The following is a 20,562-nucleotide window of genomic DNA, read 5'->3' on the forward strand; positions in this document are numbered from 1 at the left end:
TGTGTGTGTGTGTGTGTGTGCATGTGTGTGTGTATTTGTCTCTCCCCACTACTTGACAACTGGTGTTCATGTGTTTATGTCCCCATAACTTAGTGATTCAGCATAAGAGACTGAAAGACTAAATACAAGGCTTAACAAAAAGCACTGTGGTTGATTTGTTTGACTAAAATTCTTCAAGGTGGTGCCCCAGCATAGCTGCAGTCTAATGATTGAAACAAGTAAAAGATATATGTGTGTGTGTGTGTGTATATATATGTGTGTGTGTGTGTGTGTATATATATATATGTGTGTGTGTGTGTGTGTGTATATATGTGTGTGTGTATATATATATGCATATGTGTGTGTGTGTGTGTGTGTATGCATATATATATGTGTGTGAGTATATATATATATATAGTTGAAATTTATAGAAAAACAAAAGATGAAGACAAATGTATGAACAACAAGCAGGTGTATTAGTTTGATGCTCAGGAAAGTGATAAGGTTTTCTACATTTTGTTTCCATGACTGGAATTTCTGCTTCAATTCTTTTATAGATTCTGCTATAAGAACTAAGTTAAAAGCATACAAAAATTCACAATGACAGCTGATTTTAAAATCTTCTATTATGGCTTGGGGACTATAATAAACAAGGTAGGCTGATAACTGAGTCATAATGTACCCCATTCACTGTACTCATTGCTGATTTTATCCTTTATGATAGCCTCTTGTAGTTGTCTCACCTCTCCCTGGTGCAAAGCCTTGTGAGTGGATTTGATAGACAGAAATTGAAAGATGCCTGTTGCATATATATATATATACATGTATATGTGTGTGTATTTGTCTCTCCCCACTACTTGACAACTTGTGTTCATGTGTTTATGTCCTGATAACTTAGTGGTTCAGCATAAGAGACTGAAAGGATAAATACAAGGCTTAACAATTTTTGTGATTAATAATATATTCTCGTATATTCTATCTTCTGTCTTTCATTTGTTATTTACCTAACGATCACTCTGAAAGTGGCCGTGCTTTACCAGTAAGCTATCAGGTGTAAATCATTCATTTTATTATCCATTTTATATATATATATATATATATATATATATATATACATACTGTGTGTGTATATTCATCAATCATATAAAAATAGTTAGATTCTAAAATTAATATACGCATTTGAAATGGCATTAGATTAGAATAATGATGGAGGCTTTGGAAACCTGGTTGGTTTCCTGAAATTCTGGTGGACACATGAGCTAGATTGAGTACATTCTCACCAAAAAGTAGGAAAGATCAATGGTTGTAAATGCAAAGTTCTTCCCTAGTAAATAATGTACACCCCTGTATAGATTGGTAGTTTATGATTTCAGGTTTAGTGCTGGAAGGACTCAGAAATACAAACCAGTCTGGAAAATGAATAGTCAGATTTAAAGTTCTAATTAAAACATTTGATAAAGAGGACAAGGAGATACAGATGTATAATTAGAGGACAGCTGGAGGGTCTTATGGAATAATTTACAGACTAGAACTGTAGCTGATGCAAAATGCCAGCCAGAGCAAGGGTAATGTGGTGGTGGAACAGTGGGGTAGACAGGGCCATAAAAGCAAAGATACAGACTTGGAAGCATTGGAAAACTGGGGGTAATAGAAAATTATACTAGGTTACTAGAAGAGAACCTAGGCAACATGTCTCTTTAGCAAGGGAAGAAGCAGAAAGTAAAAGATTTACAAAGGTTCTATAGTCTGAGAACTAGAGGCAATGAGGTGTTCTAGTTTGCATGACTGCATCAAATAAAATCAAGGTGTTGTAGGAAAGAAGTAGTGTTGGATGTACCACTTGGGATATACAATACATAAATCCTCAAATCAAATCTATTTCAGCTGATTTCTTATTTAGCTGTAAAGAATTTCACTCCCCAACTATATCGGTTTGAATTCAGTCCTACTGCATAACACTTTAAGTATGTGTCTTCTATAGACTTGTCAGTAGATTTGGTAGACAGAAACTGAAAGAAGCCCAATGTTTATTTCAAATTTTGGCACAAGGCCAATAATTTCAGGGGAGAAAGTTGATTGCAATGACCCTTGTGGTCAGCTGGTACTTATTTTATCAAACCCAAAAGAGACAAAAGGCAAAGTTGACCTCGACAGAATTTGAACTCAGAACATAAAGACAGATGAAATACTGCTAAACATTTCACCTGGCATGCTAACAATTCTGCCAGCTCGCTGCCTTCAAAGAAGCCTATTATTAAGAAATAAACATAATTGCTTGGTTGAATAAATAAACAATTCCATATATATATATATATATAAGGCACAGGAGTGGCTGTGTGGTAAGAAGCTTGCTTCTCAACTACATTTTCCTGGGTCCAGTCCCATTGTGTGGTGCCTTGGGCAAGTGTCTTCTACTATAGCCTTGGGCTTCTACTAAGCCTTGTGAGTGGATTTAATTGATGGAAACTGAAAGAAGTCCACTATATATATGTGTGTGTGTGTGTGTGTGTGTTTCTGTGTATGTCCCTGAAACGTAGCAGTTTGGCAAAAGTAACCAATAGAATAAGTACTAGGCTTACAAAGAATAAGTCCTGGGGTTGATTTGTTTGACTAAAAGTGGTGTTCCAGCATGGCCACAGTCAAAATGACTGAAACAAGTAAAAGAGTAAAGAGTATATATATATTACAGAGATGTACTTGCAAAGCAAGTGGCCTGATCTGAGATTGTGTGATGGAACGAAAACAATTGCAGTGTGGAAGGTGTTTATAAGCCATTTAAAAACACACAAAAACCATTAGATTCACTTCATTTTGCCAAAATATTTTCGCAACCTGTTCACTGACAAAATTCCATGCTGCATATATATATGTAATATATACGGGATGGAGTGCTTCTTTGTGTCTTCTTGTCATGACATTGCATGATAGCTGTAAACAAGCATCACTATAATACAAACAGTATCCTTTATTTCCAGTTTCTTTTCTGTGAAAATATGTCCAGGAATGAGGAAGTATTATCTTTCTCGATAATAAGTGAGATTTACTGACAAGAATGTTGTCTGACTGCAGAATATCTGCTTTAATAAATTTCATCTGACCCATGCAAGCATGGAATATTGGACATTAAAATGATAGTGATGATTATCATTGGCTAGAAATGTAGCAACTACATAAGTGGTGAGCTATTAACACTCCTCTGATTTGCATATCCAAAGCTAGTAATTTGAGAACAGAGTAGAATGAATGGCATAATTATGAAATAGTGAAACCACAAGTTCCACTGAAATGGACATGTTGCAAAATTTGCATTCAACATACAGACTCATGCAATTGTTGAATGGTACCCAAAAGATTAGAAGAGACCACTTGGAAGACCTCTAAGACAATGGAAAGATGAAATAGTTAAATAATTTGGGCCTAAATAGAAGGGATGGGTGCAATCAAGGGAAGAACAGATGTGCATGATGACCAGTTGTGTATCAGGACATCTGATAGTCTGATAAAAAAGAAAAGTGAATATAAATTCAAGTTGTTTATACTACAATTTCAGCAGAACTTCCTAGAGAAGTAATTATTCTAATTATTTCCTTCCTGTATTTTTAAGTTTTGGTTTTTAATTTATACCAGATTGAAAATGACCATTTAGTACTAATTATCTGAGATAGATAATATTAGTAAAATATAGGTTGCTATCTGTAGTTTCTTATATGCTATGTGTAGTGTCTTAAATGCAACACAAACTTTTTGTGTTTAGTTTTCTTTGACATATAAGATACTTGAACAAATATTGCTGTAAACCTGAGATTAAAAACGACCTTAATGAAATTTTTAATGTCCAGAGTTAGATTATTCTTAAAGAAGCATTAATAAAAGTCTGACTGTGGGTTTTGCTTTTTACTGGAATTACAGATGTAAGAAATTGATATTGATGATTCAGGAGCACAACTAAAACTAACAAAATGAAGATTATTATGCTTCTTAACTTGGAGGTTGTGTTAGAACAGTGAATACTGCATTATCTACCTTCAAGGAGTCTCTCATAAGGACTCGTACACCACAAGTAAATAATGCAGTATCCTGTTTTAGCACAACCTCCACATTAAGCTGGAGATCAAGATTATTTTTTCAATAGTAATATTACTTCTGTTTCTTCCAATTTTATGTTCTGAGTTCAAACTCCGCTGAGGTCAACTTTGTCTTTCATCCTTCCAGGGTTGATGAAATAAATACCAGTTGAGCACTGGAGTTGATGAAATCAACTAACCACCTTATACCTATAGTAGAAAGGATTATTATTATCTCAGGCAGCAAGCTGGCAAAGTTCTTAGCATGTTGGACAAAATGCTTAGTGGTATTTCACCCGTCACTAAATTCTGAGTTCAAATTCTGCCAAGGTCGATTTTGCCTTTCATCCTTTCGGGGTCAATAAATTAATTTATTGACCCCTTTCGGGGCCAATAAATTACTAGCATGCTGGACAAAATGTTTACTGGTATTTCACCAGTTGTTACATTCTGAGTTCAAATTCTTCTGAGGTTTGGCTTTGCCTTTCATCCTTTTGGGGTTGATAAATTAAGTATCAGTGAAACACTGGGGTCAGTGTAATTGACTAGTCCCATCCCCACCAAAATTCAGGCCTTGTGCTTTTAGTAGAAAGGATTATTATTATTATTATTATTATTATTATTATTATTATTAGGGCAGTGAGCTGGAAGGGTCATTAGCACACTGAACAATATGCTTAGCAGCATTACATCCATCATGTTCTGTGTTCATATTCTGCTGAGGTGAACTTTGCCTTTCATCCTTTCTGGGATGATAAAATAAATACTAGTTGAGTACTGGGGTCAATATAATCAAGTAACCCCCTTCCCCAAAATTGTTGGCCTTGTGCCAAAACTTAAAACCATTATTATTATTATTATTATTATTATTATTTTTATTATCATCAGGTGGCAAGCTGATGGAATTGTTAGCACATCAGACAAAGTGCTTAACATCATTTCTTCTCTCTCTCTTTACATTCTGTGTTCAGATGACACTGAGGTCATTTTTGCTATTCATCCTTTTGGGGTCATAAAATAAATACTTGTTGAGCTCTGGGGTCGATGTAATTGACTTCCCCTCCTTTCAAAATTGCTGGCCTTGAGCCTATAGTAGACAGAATTATTATTAATATTATTCAGTGTCGTATTTGCATTGCAAGTGATTTGACCTGAGACAGTATATTTTCCTTTTTGCCTTGTTTCATTCATTGGCCTATGACCATACTTGGGCACTGCTCTGAAGAGTTTTAGTTGAACAAATCAACCCCAGTTTTTATTTTCTATGTCTGGTACTTATTCTATTGATCTCTTTTGTTCAACCACTAAGTTTGCTAAAGCGGGATGACTCAAACACAAAGACACACCAAACACACACACACACACACACACACACACACACACACACACACACACACAGAGTTTCCTTCTACCAAATTCATTCACAAAGCATTGGTTGACCTGGGGCTATAGAAAACACTTGCTCATGTTGTGAGACTGAACCCAAAACCACATGGTTGCAATATCAACTTCTTAATCACAAAGCCATACCTATTAAAACTGAAGTAATTTACCTTATAGAAGAGCCATTCTAGTTACCTAAGAAAGCATAAAAGTGCTTGAAGGTACTTTTTATTTATTTTATAATATGGATACATTTCAGCCACACATACTTGACCTGGTCACTGAATCAGTTACACTGTATGTCTTTTGGAACTGTCTCGTGTCCAGGTCATTATGCAATGAAAATTTTAATAACTCAAGAAATATACATAAAGGGATTTTTTTTTATAGATTTTTTTGTGCATTTTAGATGACCAAAATGGCAGTTCCACAATGTAATTTTTATTATTATTTTAATTTTTATTAATCATTCTTGTACCGGTAGTTAAATTAAATATGACTAAAGTTGGACTTTAGTTCATTTTGTACATTCCCCCCACCCCCCAAAAAAGCTATGATAAAATTTTAAAGGTTTTAATATATTTACATATTAAACTAATTAATATAATAGGTATAAGACAGTGGTTCTCATGTCTGCTAAGAATTAGAAAGGACCGAGTTTAGAAACCTGTTAAAAAATATATTTGTTCTTAAAGCAGAATTTTCTAAAAATAGCCAAGCTACAAAACACAGTGGGGGATATTAAACAGTGACAGACTTGCTGCTGCTGTTGTTGCTGCTGCTGCTAGTTGGAGGTTTATTTCTATCAGTGGTGATTGTCTGTACATTATCAATTTTCCAGACACTGACATCTGCTACCTACCTATCTGAAGGACAAGTGAAGTCGTCCCCTAATTAATTGTCTGCATTTCTTAAAGAAATATTTCTTCCATTTTGCATTGTATCTCTCATCATCTTTAATTACATATTTTAATTAAGGATGTTAAGCATTAATTCAAAATTAAATTTTCATCCTTATTAAGTTAGATAATTTCAGATTTGTAATTTATTTTACTAGAGCCCTATTTAATGTGTCCGTATTTATGTATGTATATGTGTATACATACATACATATATGCATACAGACAAACAGATAAACACACTCACACTCACACGTGCACACACACACACATACACACACACACACATACACACACACAAACACACACACACAAAACACATGGACATATGTACAATCATACATGCATATATACATGTGTGTGTGTGTGTGTCTTTTTAGATGAGTGTGTATATTTGTGTATACATTTATACACAAATGTATGCACACAAATGTATACACACATGTATATGCAAATGTATACACACATTTATACACAAATGTATACACACATGTATATGCATGTGTATATATTATAAATGTGTGTATAAAATGTACAGTCCTGTATATGTGCTGCTGTGAGTTTGGACTGAGATAGTTACTGGGGCTTTATTTCTCTCCCTCGACCAAATGTTCTCACTTGTGATAAAACTGCTTCATAAGACACTAGTGAAAATCTAGTCAATAAAGGGAGTCAACACTACCTGTGGCAGCAGCAGCAGCAACAGCTGCTGCTGCTGTTGCTGCTGCAATTGTTACTATTGCTGATGCTGATGTTACATCTCCTTTCCAACTCAGTGCTTGCTATATACGTCTTTGGGTTCCTCTCTGGCATGCAACATTTAGTTTTACATTGAACACAACAAGATGGATGGGAGAAATCAGATTTACTTGACTAGTTAACTTTTCTTGTTGTTGTTGCTGTTGCTATCAGGAGGCTATGACTCAAATGTGACACTGCATGTATTGCAGTGTCTTTGCTAGCTATATGCAAGCTGCATGTGTGCTTGTGTGTGTGTGTGTGTGTGCTTAGTTTACAAAGGCCTGTATGTGAATGATGTTATATAATTCAGCTATAGGTTTATCAGATGGTCGCCGAGAAGATTAAGTACCTAAACTGCATGAACTGTGGTTGTTATTGTCATTGTGATGGTGGTGGTTGCTGTACGTGCCTGTTAGTTTACATCTTTACTGATCATTGTCGCTGTTGATTACTGCTGTCCAACAACTACAAAAATCTCCGCTGTTATGCTTAATGGTCATTTGTCTGACCAAAAGTCCAACAGGATACTTACCAACAACTACCAATATTATTCCATCACCCCTTGTTGCAGCAGATGGTTTCTTTGTTTTTATGCTAAATATAATTATTATCACTACTTGCTGTTGTGGTCACCACGCTGCCCCACGTCGCTATTTCCTGCCTGAGAGGTCGGGCTGCACTTTGGTGCAAGGGGGTATGTGAACGTAGAGATAGTTCCATTACTATGACAGCTCCCAATGAGGTTTGTGAGTATGTTATAAGAAGACCAAGGTAAGATTCTTTAAGTTGTCTACCTCTACTTTTCTTTACATCACGCTTGTAATTTTTACCAATTCCCTCCTTTCACTATGCATCAGTTAATCATTTCACTGTATGTATGTATGTATATATATATATATATATATATATATATGAGATGTAATTCTTCACTAATATTTATCCTGCTCATGATTTTATGTGTATTTTTAGTCTTTGTATTTTATCATTTTAATGTTTTTTTTTTAAATAGAATTGTATATTAAAAAAATGTATTTCAGCAAAATTATTTAACTTTGTTGGTTTTGACATTCTAATTTGTAAAATGTGAAGAAAAAATATCTTAAAATCATATCAAGTTTGCAGTTTAAAAACTATTTGAATGAAATATACAGAAATTAATTTTAAATTGGAATATGATGAAACATATATATAAAAAAAAAAGAATTTATAAATTATTTAAAACTATTATTCATATAATTTATAGCGTTTTCTTATGCAGAAATATATATATATATATATATATATATATATATATATACACTATTATTGTTGTTGTTGTTATTATTGTAACCACTACTACTATTAGGGTGGTGAGCTGGCAGAATCATTAGCATGCAGGACAGAATGCTTAGTAGCATTTCTTCCGGCTTTATATTCTGCGTTCAAATGCTGCTGAGGTCAACTTTACCTTTCATCCTTTCAGAGTTGATAAAATAAGTATCTGTCAAGCACTGAGGTTGATAATATCAACTTGTGCTTTCCCCTAAAATTGCTGACCTCATGTCAAAATTTGAAGCCATTATTTTTATTATTATTAGTAGTAGTAGTAGTATTCTTTATTAAAACATTGAATTACTATACCTATTATACTAAACGATTGGAAACTTTTACTATATTACATTTCCTATTTATTTCTACAAAAACAACTCACAAGTGTTGCTATTGTTAAAGTGAATAATTTGTTTTAAAATTCATGTGCTGTAGTGGGATCTGTTGTAAATCGATTGCTCTATACAAGACAAAGTATTCAACTTTCATCTGATCATTAAACAGTCATTTACTCAGTTACAGTTTTATTTCCTGATTTTCAGTTCATATTTTTGCAGTTCTATCTCTTGACCACAACAGACAGTTGTAAACCATGAGATTCATACATATATTTCATACTTGATTTTTGATATATTTTTCAAAAATAATTTATTCCTTGTGCAGTCCCCCTGAAAATGCACTTTATAGTAATTTTTTTTTTCCACTTGTTTTAACTTTTTCTGCTGGCTTTAATGATATTTAAAAGGTTTAGAAAGAGCAAGGTATCTTATCTTCCTAAATATTTTTCATTTTATTTATCCTATTTCAACATGTATTAGCTGTGTTAATTGTAATTTGAGGGTTATATATATCTATTAAGTATGGAACTGTTATAGAGTGGTTGACTATAGATAATTGCTAATGTTTTGAAACAGCCATTTTTATCATTTGTGATGATCAGCTTTCTCATTAATAGAAGTTTGTACCTATATTCAATGATATAAGAAACTTTGAATGATTGATAATGTTTAAAATATCAGAATTTCTCTGTGTGTCTGTGTGCACACATGTGCATGTGCACACGTGCATGCATGCATGTGTATGTGCGTTTCATCTACTCGTAAACTTTACAAAAATTTTCTAACAAATTGCAGATAGAAAATACATAGTCAAAATTTCTAAACTAAAAGGGAAAATAACAAAAATTAATAATTTTTTAAAGTTGATGAAAGTTAAAGTTAGAATATCCAAATTCTCATTAAAGAATTTCTAATGATTTCGTGATCTGCTTCATCTCAAATAAATTTTCAAACATTTTTCTTAAAATTAATTCTACCTATTTTCATTTTTTTTAATATATATATGTATCGTTTGCTAAAGATATAAAAATGTTTCAGATTATCCAAATTTGCTTATCATATTTTGGTACAGTAATTAAAATACACTCATTGTAACTCACTAATAAAAGTATATTCAACAGATATATTAGTTACACTCATTAAGGCATACTCATTAAGGTACACTCATTAGATATACTCATTAAAGTACATTCATTTAGAAACACTTATTGAGGTGCACTTATGCAGTATATGCTAGTTTAGTGTACATTCACTTAGGTACACCCATTGGGGTACATTTATTAAGTGTAGCTTCAAATTACAAGAAAATGCGTTGAATACATTTGTTATGAAGCACTTAAAAACAATTAGATTAATTAAAATTAGATAAAGTAAATTTGAAAACTTGATTTTATTAACAACTTTAAACTTCTCAATAAATATGGTATCCTAAATTTTCAGTTTAATTGTAATTTAATTAATAAATCTAATGTTAAATAGCAGCACACTTAAGTTGGTAGACTGTACCAGTTGACTTCTTGCACTTGTAATATCTTTTCATATAGTGAAGGCCCAACTGTAGATAATTTGTTGATAGGAGGACAATTAACAGTTCATATTGCCAAGAATATTACTGATGCAAATTCAAAGACATTGTCTTCAATAATGCAACAGTGCTATTAATAAACACATGACCAAGGTGATAAACTAGGAATACTGTTACAGGTGCTGCACTACTATCACAGGTATTGTAATGCTGTCCCTTGCAATGGTACATGACTATCAAATGGCTTAGTCCACTTTATTGAAAAGGCATTTTATAGGCTAATATTTGTCATCATTAGATGTAGCATGTTTTATTAGCTTGCAATACTGAATTCAAATGCTCCTATTACTCTTACTTAGATATATATGATAACTCTCTCTCTCTCTCTCTGCTCAAAATATATCACTTCAGTTCAAAGTTTGCCTATGACATAACATGCTGTTGGACCCATTGGCATTGATTTGAAATTGAATACCTCTTAAATGGGTATATTTCAATTGCTATGGTTGTTAGTTAAACCTATTTAAAGGCTAACATTTTTTTAGCCTTATTGAGACTATGTATTTATACTGTGATGTTCCAAGCAATGTTTCATGGATGTCATATAAAAGTTAATTTTACAGGGGAAGATGATAAGTATTGTTGGTGACATCTTGTTTCATGTTGTTAATGTTTGATAGATTTACTGAATGGGTGGCAAATAAGGTTACTTGATATAGTTTCTCATATTCCTAGCTTCCACTACAATACACACTATCATTTTTATTCATTTATGTACTTTAGAGTTGAGAAGGTAAGATAGCAGTATGGCTAATGTATTGAACAACCTGATCATAAATCATGAGGTCAGATCTTCTGTAGGCTTTTACATTTCTGCAGTTTACATATCTGTTAGAAATAGCTACATGATTATCTAGGATAGCTCCCTATAAGAAAGGGATTTATGCCCTTCCTAATAAGAGCCTCACCTACTTAACCCCATGATATTGGAACCAAATACCACTTCTTAATAAAAAAATTTTTTAATCCCTAATTTTTCTGCTTTTACTGTTTTAGTAAGATTAATTATGTTGCAATCACACATTCTCCTTTCAACTGGGTCTGGAAATTTTTTACCTCCTTTTGTCTGGTTCAAATAATCTCTGTTGTCAATCCTTTTCCACTGTTTGATGAACCATCACCAACAACACCACTATTATAAAGATAAACCTTTAGTATTGTTGTTTACCTAATTTTGTTTTTGTATCACATTTGGTACACAATAGTACCATCAGATACAAGTTTCTAATGGACCAATCACTGGTTCACAGCATTTCTGACAGCAACAGTGATAAGGGAGTGTTTGTGACTTAGTGCAGAACAAATATTGCAAAAGACATACACACACTCATATAAAATGCTCCTACATAATTTTTACAAATTCCTGTGAGTGAAATATGGTAGACATATTTTGGAACCACATGGCTGTAAAGCAAAACCTTTTAACTGCGTAGCTATAACTGCTTAGGTTAGGTAGATTATTAATCCAGTAAACAAAAAATGTTTTGCTAGTCTTTTTGTTATAAAAATCTGAATGTTGTATGCACTATCTCTGATGTAGAGAGTTTACTTTAAACATGTTTCTTTTTCATATGTGAACACACATCTATGAGTTTCTCAAACCTTTGTTTCCATGTTTCTGACTAAGGTTGTTGGACAGGTGCAGGTTAGATTTTGGCTGATAAAAGTTTGGTAGGAAAAGCTGGGTAAATAGAGAGTACCAGAGAGTTATAGTTCTTGTTTGGAAAGATTGTCCAGTTCATTGCCTGAAGGTTAAGATATATTGAAAAGGATGGTGGTTTGCTATCATTGTAGTTGTAGCAGAAGATTGAGAGAGAGAGAGAGAGAGAGAGAGAGAGAGAGAGAGAGAGAGAGAGAGAGAGAGAGAGAGAGAGAGAGAGAAATAGAACATCATTGGGCTAGTGGCTCTAGTGCGCTGTATGAAGCTTTACTTATTTGCTATATTGAAAATGTTTGTATGTTTGCCACCTGTATTGACCCATATGTGTGAGCAATATTGTGTGCTGCACATAATTACCATGTATAAGATCAATAACTGCTCAAACCTGAAATAACAAACTAACTCCAAACAAGATACCCAGATTTTGGAATGTATCCCACTCACCACTCCTTAATAGACAATACAACATTATATATCCTAAAACAGGTAACACATATATGATTATCTTTGATATTTTTAAAATTTTAAGATATTAAACACATTGTTAATTATCTCAGAAAACTTTTTCATAAAGTATGTATGAAAACTAGATATAGCATTCTATGGTATTGTTGCAAATGTTAAATGAATGCAATTGACATTGCATATTTGGAGAACATTAGCAAAGTTTTACAACACCAAAGTTTCTTTCGTTTTCTGTTTTTTTTTTTGTTTTTTTTTTTATGAAGATAATCGATTCTGCTTCCCGTCCTATGATTCTATGATTTCATTGATTGACTAGGAATAATAGCTATATAATAAATTATGTACAGCTTGGGAATTAACTCTTATTTATATCAAGTGAGTTCCCCATGTAAACTTGGCACAATCATTATTTCCTGCTACTCTACAGTGCTTGAAAAGTTTTCTCATTTTCATTCATAAAGTTTCATAGCCATATGAGTAACATTCATGACTACAAACTTGGCGGTCACATTTTCTAATTTGCTCTATGTACTTATTTAGTCCCAAGTCCTGAACTAGCAGACCTTAGATCAAAGACATTCCAGCCATGACCATCCCATCTTTTTCAGATATAATATGTATAAGATTATATTTTTCCACGATTTCTATTTTTGTTTTTTATATGATATGAAGTAGATTTGGCTGCTGTTTTTAACAGATGGAATGACACAGAGTGACTCCATTGCTGTGATTCTAGCAGGACTGTTAATGATAGTTTATCTTTGCTCATCTAAGTGTTGAGAATATTCGTAAATTTTCTTGTATGATGCACTATCTTACTATTCTGTGACACACTACCTGTCTTATTCTGTAACACACTACCTTACTATTTTGTGACACTCTGTCTTATTCTGTGATACGATACCATACTATTCTATGATATACTCTTTCATTATTCTTTAAAACACTACCTTACTTTTCTATGATATACTCTCATCATTCTGTGACACACTACTTTATTATTCTGTAACACAATACCTTAACATCCCTGTGATACACTACTCTACTAGTTTATGTTACAAATTTTAATTCTGAGGATACTGTTTCTGTAAAATCATGTGATCAATGGATACTAATTCTGTGTATACTGGTTCTGTGGATATATATTCAAAGCTAATTATCTTATAACTAATGCCTTTTCTTTTACAAAATATCTTTTGAGATTTGATACAATTTAATGGCAATAATGTATTGGGACTCTTTATGTAGTCTTGAAAGTAATAAATATTCAATGTTACATCTTTTTCCTAATTGTTATTCTTATCTATAGCTCTTCATGGACTAATTGTACATGATTTCCAGAAAATAACTAGGGAGCATATTTGGTTTCAGAAGACATATTTTATATTATATTGATTTCTTTACTTTTATGCTTGCTCTTCATTTGAATTAGTTTAACCATGGAATCTATATTTTCCAACTTAGCTGCTTAAATATGCATAAGAGGCAACCTGATTTGTCAAGGTTGATATATTTCCCAACACATGGGAATATATATACTTTTGCTGATATGTAATGTATTTCTTTACAAAACTTTGTATAGATAATTTTATCCAAAAATTCTTGACTGACAACATATATCATCTCCTATCTGGCTTGTTCTTTAGATTTATTATCGATATAGATGCAGGCATGGCTGACAGGTAAGAAGTTTGCTTTCCATCTGCATGGCTCTGGGTTCAATCCCACCACATGGCACTTTGGGCATCTTCTACTATATCTTCAAGTTGACCAAAGCCTTGTGAGTGGACTTGGTAGACAGAAACTGAAAGAAGCCTGCCATGTGTGTGTGTGTCTTTGTGTATGTGTTTATCCCCCACCACCTCTTGACAACCGATGTTGATGTGTTTACATCCCCATAACTTGTTTGGCAAAAGGGACTGATGGAATAAGTACCAGGCTTTACAGAAGAAAAATAAGTATTGAGTTGATAAGTTCAACTGAAATTCTTCAAGGCAGTGCCCCAGCATGGCTACAGTCTAATGTGGGAGACAAGTAAAAGATAAAAGATATATTTCTGTTTTGATCTTGTTTGTTAGCCCCAGGTCAACTCTGTTCATGTAATAGTAATACTGTGAACAAAGACCTTCCCACTGTGACCATCTGTGTTTTTCTATATGCAGCCAACCCCAGACAAAGTTATTTAGTGTGTCCTTCTTTAAGTTGATAGAGAGATTTGCTCTTGCTTCTAACAGATCAAATAGCCATATAGAGGCTCCCCTGCTGACTCACTTTGAAACTGTGTATTCTACATGTGCTGGTGAGTGATGAAAACAATATCTAGGTTAATAGAATGTTGGACTATCAGCCACAATAGTGATGGTTCCTATCCACTTGCTGTGTCTGTCCTGCACTCATAGCCAATTCATTTAATCCATTGTCTGGCATCTTGGACATAGCCCCCCCCCCCCACCAGTGCTCCATGAGTAAAAAGAAGCCTTTCATAGATGTGTGTGTGTGTGGAAGGGGTATCTGTGTGTATCTGTCTGTCTGTCAGTGTGTCTTTCTATGGTGTCTGTCTTTATGATAACACTCCTTAAAAGTACAATATTTTCTGTTTATGTCCCATAATTTGTTTGTGGTAAGGAATCTTATATCCTGCAGAGTACAATGCAATCTTACTAGTGCCGCTACCACAATAAATTCACTTAATACATTCAATAACATGGTTCGAGAATTGTGGAAACAGTGTAGTAACAGAAGGCTTCCATGGGGGAAACATTTCCTGTGTACTCATGTACACATGTCTGTATGTGACGTGTGTGTGTGTATACAAGTACATGTATTCATTTGACTCAAATGAATACCCATATTTGTATATTCATTGGACTGCATAGTCAGATGACTGAAACAAGTAAAAGCTTTTCAGGCTAAATTTGATAGTTTGCATAAAAGAAAAAAAAGAAAAAGACAATATCTCATCAAAAAATAAAAAAATATCAACAAGATTATGGCTGGGCAATAACAGTTTACTCAGAGTAACCAGCCTCAGCTTCCACCATGGCCTCAAGATTACTTTTTCCAGAGGTATGGCAAGGAGCTGAATCTTGCCACACATATAGCAACCCTCTCCAGCCAGGATTTGACCACAGTCTCTAGCAGCTTCACATAGCCATCTCAACTGGGCCTAAGGTCCTGTTCATCAGTTGTTGGATGAATTCTGGTGTGCAAACACAGTCAGTAGGCTTGTTGCATTCCTTCACATTGGTCATAGCTTCCTAGTCTCCATTGCAGCTGTCCATTTCATGTCTTACAGCCTTTACAATGTTCACAGAGCATTGAGCAGCTGTCATAATGTCAACATTTTGATACTTGGTATGAATCCTCATGATACAGGTAACTTTTTTCCAATATTCAGATGAATTCCAGTCCTCTATGTCAGCTAACTTTTTTTTAACTACAGCTTTAATCTTCATGCTCTCTAGTGCTATTGACTGTTCACCTAACCATTAAGCTATTCCTCAAAAATGGAGACATAGATAATCATCAAACTTAACCCAAGCACCCAGTATGTGAATGAAGTCTGATAAAAAAGTATCGAGACTGTTGCTATAGTAATGGAGCTAAAGTACACAGCATGAAGCTGCTTAGCACCGATTGACCTTCAACTCTGTCACACATGTTCACTAAGTTATAAAGATCTCACTGACTTCCATGATTTTTTATCAGGGCTTGGAAATAAAGTATGTAGAGTGTAGCCATCTCAAAAAAGATTGGGCTTCAACTGCACAGGATCTCCTTGATTGTGTTGAGGAAGACAAAAACTTCTTAAAAACTGTTATAACAGGTGATAGATCATAGGTCTAATGCTCTGATCCTGAAAACAAGGCTCGGTCTTCACAGTGGAAGACCCCAGCAAGATTTCAAGACATCAAAGAAATCCAAGAGAATGCAACAAGGCAGTTGCTTCCTATCTTCACTTTTTTCTCCATTGTTAGAAGACAAAAATCAATCATCTTTAATTTTAATTTTTAAATGAGTTTAGACCAATGAATTTTATAATCTTGAGTTACATTATCCTGAGGAGTCCAGGTAGTAATCATTGGGAAAGCCGCTCCTTGGGTTGGCTACCACCTCATTGGTTTCACAATGGTCTTCCATTGGGCATTTGTTGTAGTCTCTGCATGAGCATCCAACCTCCACTTGTGGCTTAGGGCTGTTTGTTGACAAGAATGATCTTACTATTGGGGCCGCAGCTAAAAGAGACCCTTAAGTTGTATCTGGTGAAAATGCATCCATACCTATGTGAACATGTGAAGTGTTTATCTACTAGCCTAAGGAATATCCTACCTACACTCATTTTTACATTGAGAGAAAGAGTGGAGGAAAATAATATTTCTGCAGCACTTCTTTCTGCGGGTGTCAGGGCCCAGCATGTAGATGTGGTTCCTAAACCCACTAGGTGCCTCCCTCAATCCGGGGAACATCCTTCACTCCAGGACAGAGGTCTTTGGACACTGCTTGCACTTCAGGAAATTCCTGCTAGCATGGTCAATGAACAGCTGTCAAAGGGAGACAATCCCTTATTGTTGACAGTAAGGTTTTAGGGTCTGAAGAAATGCTGTAAAGCTAAGCGCTTTATGCATATGAAACTCAGGATAACCCTATAGATTAGCCATATCTATCTTTATTTATCTATAATATATATATATATATATATATATATATATATATTATAGATGTACACGTGTGTGTATGAATGTATGTGTATGTATGTATATGTGTGTGAATGTATGTATGTGTATGTGTGTGTACATGTGTATGTATGTGTATATGTATATATGTGTGTACATGTGTTTGTATATGTATATGTGTGTACATATGTATGTATGTGTGTATGTATATATATATATGTGTGTGTGTGTGTGTGTGTGTATACATTTGTGTACATGTGTGTGTGTGTGTGTGTGTGTATGTATATATACAGGGTGATTGAAAAGTAACTCCCTATTTTAAAATACTTACAATTTCTAGAAAAGATGAATATGTGAAGAAAGCAGATAACATGGAGTTTTATTTAAAATTCAATTTAGGCACCAGCATTCACCACCAACTTCTCAAGCCACCTGGGAACAGCATCAACTGATTTCATCAAGGACTCTTGTGGGATGAAAGACATAACTTCTTGTATTTGCCCTTCGAGTTCTTCCAAAGTCATTGGTTTGATAGAGTTGACTTGCTCCTGTAAACAACCCCAAAGAAAAAAGTTGCAGGGTGTTAAATCCAGGGCTTCTAGCTGGCCAATCATGTGGACTTCAATGACCCAGCCATCTCTTAGGGAAGTGGGCATTCAGTTATTCATGAACAACCATAGCAAAATGCAGAGGAGTGCCATCTTGCATAAAAATCAAATCTTCTGTATTCTCTGAAGTAATGATATCTGGCCAGATTTCATCTTGCAGCATGGTGATATACCTTTTAGCATTCATGGTATTGTAAAGGATGAAAGGACTCACAATCTTGTCATTCCTAGTCAAACCACACCATACCATTACCTTGGGCCAATTCTGCATTTTTTCAGAGGTAATAGAAAGATCTTCTTCTGCTCACTAGTGGCAGTTGTGCTGGGTCACAAACCCACCAATGTGGAAAACACATATTTTTAAAGAGATCAGACCATGTTTGTTGGGTTTCTAAATTTCAAACAAGATAATCGATCAGAAAAAAAAGCAGCAGCATAGAATCATTTCCCATACATTAAAGGATATACACAACAAAAAAATTGAGAAAAATAATTTATAAGTATTTTAATATACGGAGTTACTTTTCAATCCCCCTGTATATACACATATATGTGTGTGTGTGTGTGTATATGTGTGTGCATATGTGTATGTATATATACATGTGTGAGTGTATGAATATATGTGTGTGTATATGTGTATATATGTATATCTGTGTATATGTATATACATGTATGTGTATGTATGTTTATATGTATGTGTAAATGTATATATGTGTGTGTGTATGTAAGTATATATATATATGTATGTATGCATCTACGTGTGTATATGTGTGTGTGTGTGTGTATATATATACATATATATATATATATATGTGTGTGTGTGTGTATCAGGGATGTGCCACCTAGGTAGGCAGTGCCTACCTTGAATTATGAAGGTTACTGATTACTAGGCATAAAATGCAAAATATTTTTTTTCTATATTGGGTAGGTATATTTATATATATGGATGTATGTATATATATATTTATATATATGTGTGTATATATGTATGCATATATACTTATATATAGATGCAGTAAGACCATTTCCAGCAGCTCCATATTTGTTAATATATATGGATGTATGTGTGTATACATATATATATTTATATATTTGTATCTTTGTATATATATATTTGTATGTATGTGTATATATATAGATGTTTATATATATATGTATGTGTGTATGTGTATATATATAGATGTTTATATATATATGTATGTGTGTATGTATATATATATATATTTATATTTATGTATGTGTGTATATATACACACACATGTTAGAAGTAAATGGACACCCTATAAAACATCGTTTCCTGTTTCTTTTGATTTGTAAAGGTTTATATTTCTTATTAATTGACATTTTTATGTTTCAGATTCTATATGTGACTGTTCAATCATGCCATGTACAAAAGAGGCCTAGGAACTGTCTGAATTTCAAAGAGGCCGTATTGTGGGTCATTCTGAAGGTGGATATAGTCAGCATAAAATCGCAGAAAACCTTGGGATCCCACCTTCTATAGTTAATAGTGGTTGTGCAATTCACCAGAGAGGGGAGGGACTCCACATCACCTTGCCCAGATAACCAGGGCCCTCTGACTGGACCTTTATCTTTGCTAAGAGAAGTGTGGAGGACAATCCTCATTGTAAGATCTCTGACATAGCAGAGCAAGTTGATGTCAGTCCCAGAATAGCTGTCAGATATCTCCACAAATTTGGTAACTATGGCAGACCAAGAAGAAGGAAGCCACATCTTTGAGCAGCCAATAAGAAGTGGAGGAATGATTGAGCCAGTGAGATTGCGGCAAAGCCATTAGCATTTTGGGACACTGTCATAATCTCTGAGGAGTCCAGATTTGCTGTATTTCCTAACAGTGGTCTAGTGTGGGTCTGGAGACTCTGTGATCAAGAAATTGATGCCAAAAGATTGCAACCAGCAATGAAACACAGCAACTATTCTGTGATGGTTTGGGGAACCATTTGGAGCAATGGTTGATCAGAGCTGGAGTGTGAGGGAAAGATGAACTCAAATATGTGTCCATATTGCAGAAAGGACAAGTTCCAAATTCTCCAATGGTGAAATGATTAAAGAAGGCTCTCTATTTATGGAAGATAGGACTCCTTGTCACACGGTTAAAATGACCCAAGATTTGTTGGAAAAGAAATCTTCCATACCTAAGCCAGTCACCAGATATGAACCCCATAGAATATCTCTGGGGCATAAACAACAGGACATTTCATAAACAGAACAAGAAAGCATCTTTAAAGCCAGATCTTTTGAGATTATTGCATGAAACTTAGAAAGAAATTCTAAAAGAGAATTTTCACCATCTGATCAGTAACATGCCTAATACGGCCCTTGCATTGAAAAATGCAAAAAGCAAGTCTACTAAATATTGAATGTTCACATTATAACAACTAACAAATAATTCGAATGTATAATTTCAGATTCAAATAAATTTTAATGATTATATGGGCGTCTATTTACTTCTTTCATGTCTGGGTTTATGTATGTAAGATATATGTGTAATTATATGTGCATATGTAAGTATATATACATATATATATGTATTCATATATATGTATACATGTATATGTATGTATAAATATATATATATGCATATATATGTATATATATATGCATATATATGTATATATATATATATGTATCTATATATGTATATATATATATATATATATATATATATATGTATCTATATAAGCTGTAATTTTTTGTATAATTATATATTGTTAATATAACAATACATAAAAAAGGGCTAGAGTTGAAGTGCTCAGCATGAGCTAGAATTCACATTATAGTAAGAATGGATACATAAGGGTGGAAGACCACAGGAACAATACTGGATATCCAACGAAA

The 20,562-nt window shown here is 33.8% G+C and overlaps 1 protein-coding gene and 1 long non-coding RNA gene across 3 annotated transcripts in view; both read left to right on the forward strand.

Annotated features, from left to right (window-relative positions):
• LOC106876459 (caspase-7) overlaps positions 1-20,562 on the forward strand; it is a 787,012-nt gene that overhangs the window by 538,511 nt on the left and 227,939 nt on the right. Inside the window, exon 1 of one of the 2 annotated variants that reach the window (XM_052969504.1) lies at positions 7,047-7,837. The exons of the other annotated variant lie outside the window; for it this stretch is intronic. Within the exon in view, the coding sequence (XP_052825464.1) occupies positions 7,791-7,837 (47 nt within the window). The 5' untranslated portion in view covers positions 7,047-7,790. Of the gene's footprint in view, positions 1-7,046; positions 7,838-20,562 lie in introns of those variants that run through there. 2 annotated transcript variants of the gene reach the window in all.
• Positions 12,175-20,155, forward strand: LOC128248362 (uncharacterized). The gene is made up of 2 exons (XR_008264588.1): positions 12,175-12,443; positions 19,061-20,155. It is a non-coding gene; the product is annotated as an uncharacterized LOC128248362 (long non-coding RNA).

This window comes from Octopus bimaculoides, chromosome 7, assembly GCF_001194135.2.
Source record: "Octopus bimaculoides isolate UCB-OBI-ISO-001 chromosome 7, ASM119413v2, whole genome shotgun sequence".
NCBI lineage: Eukaryota > Metazoa > Mollusca > Cephalopoda > Octopoda > Octopodidae > Octopus > Octopus bimaculoides.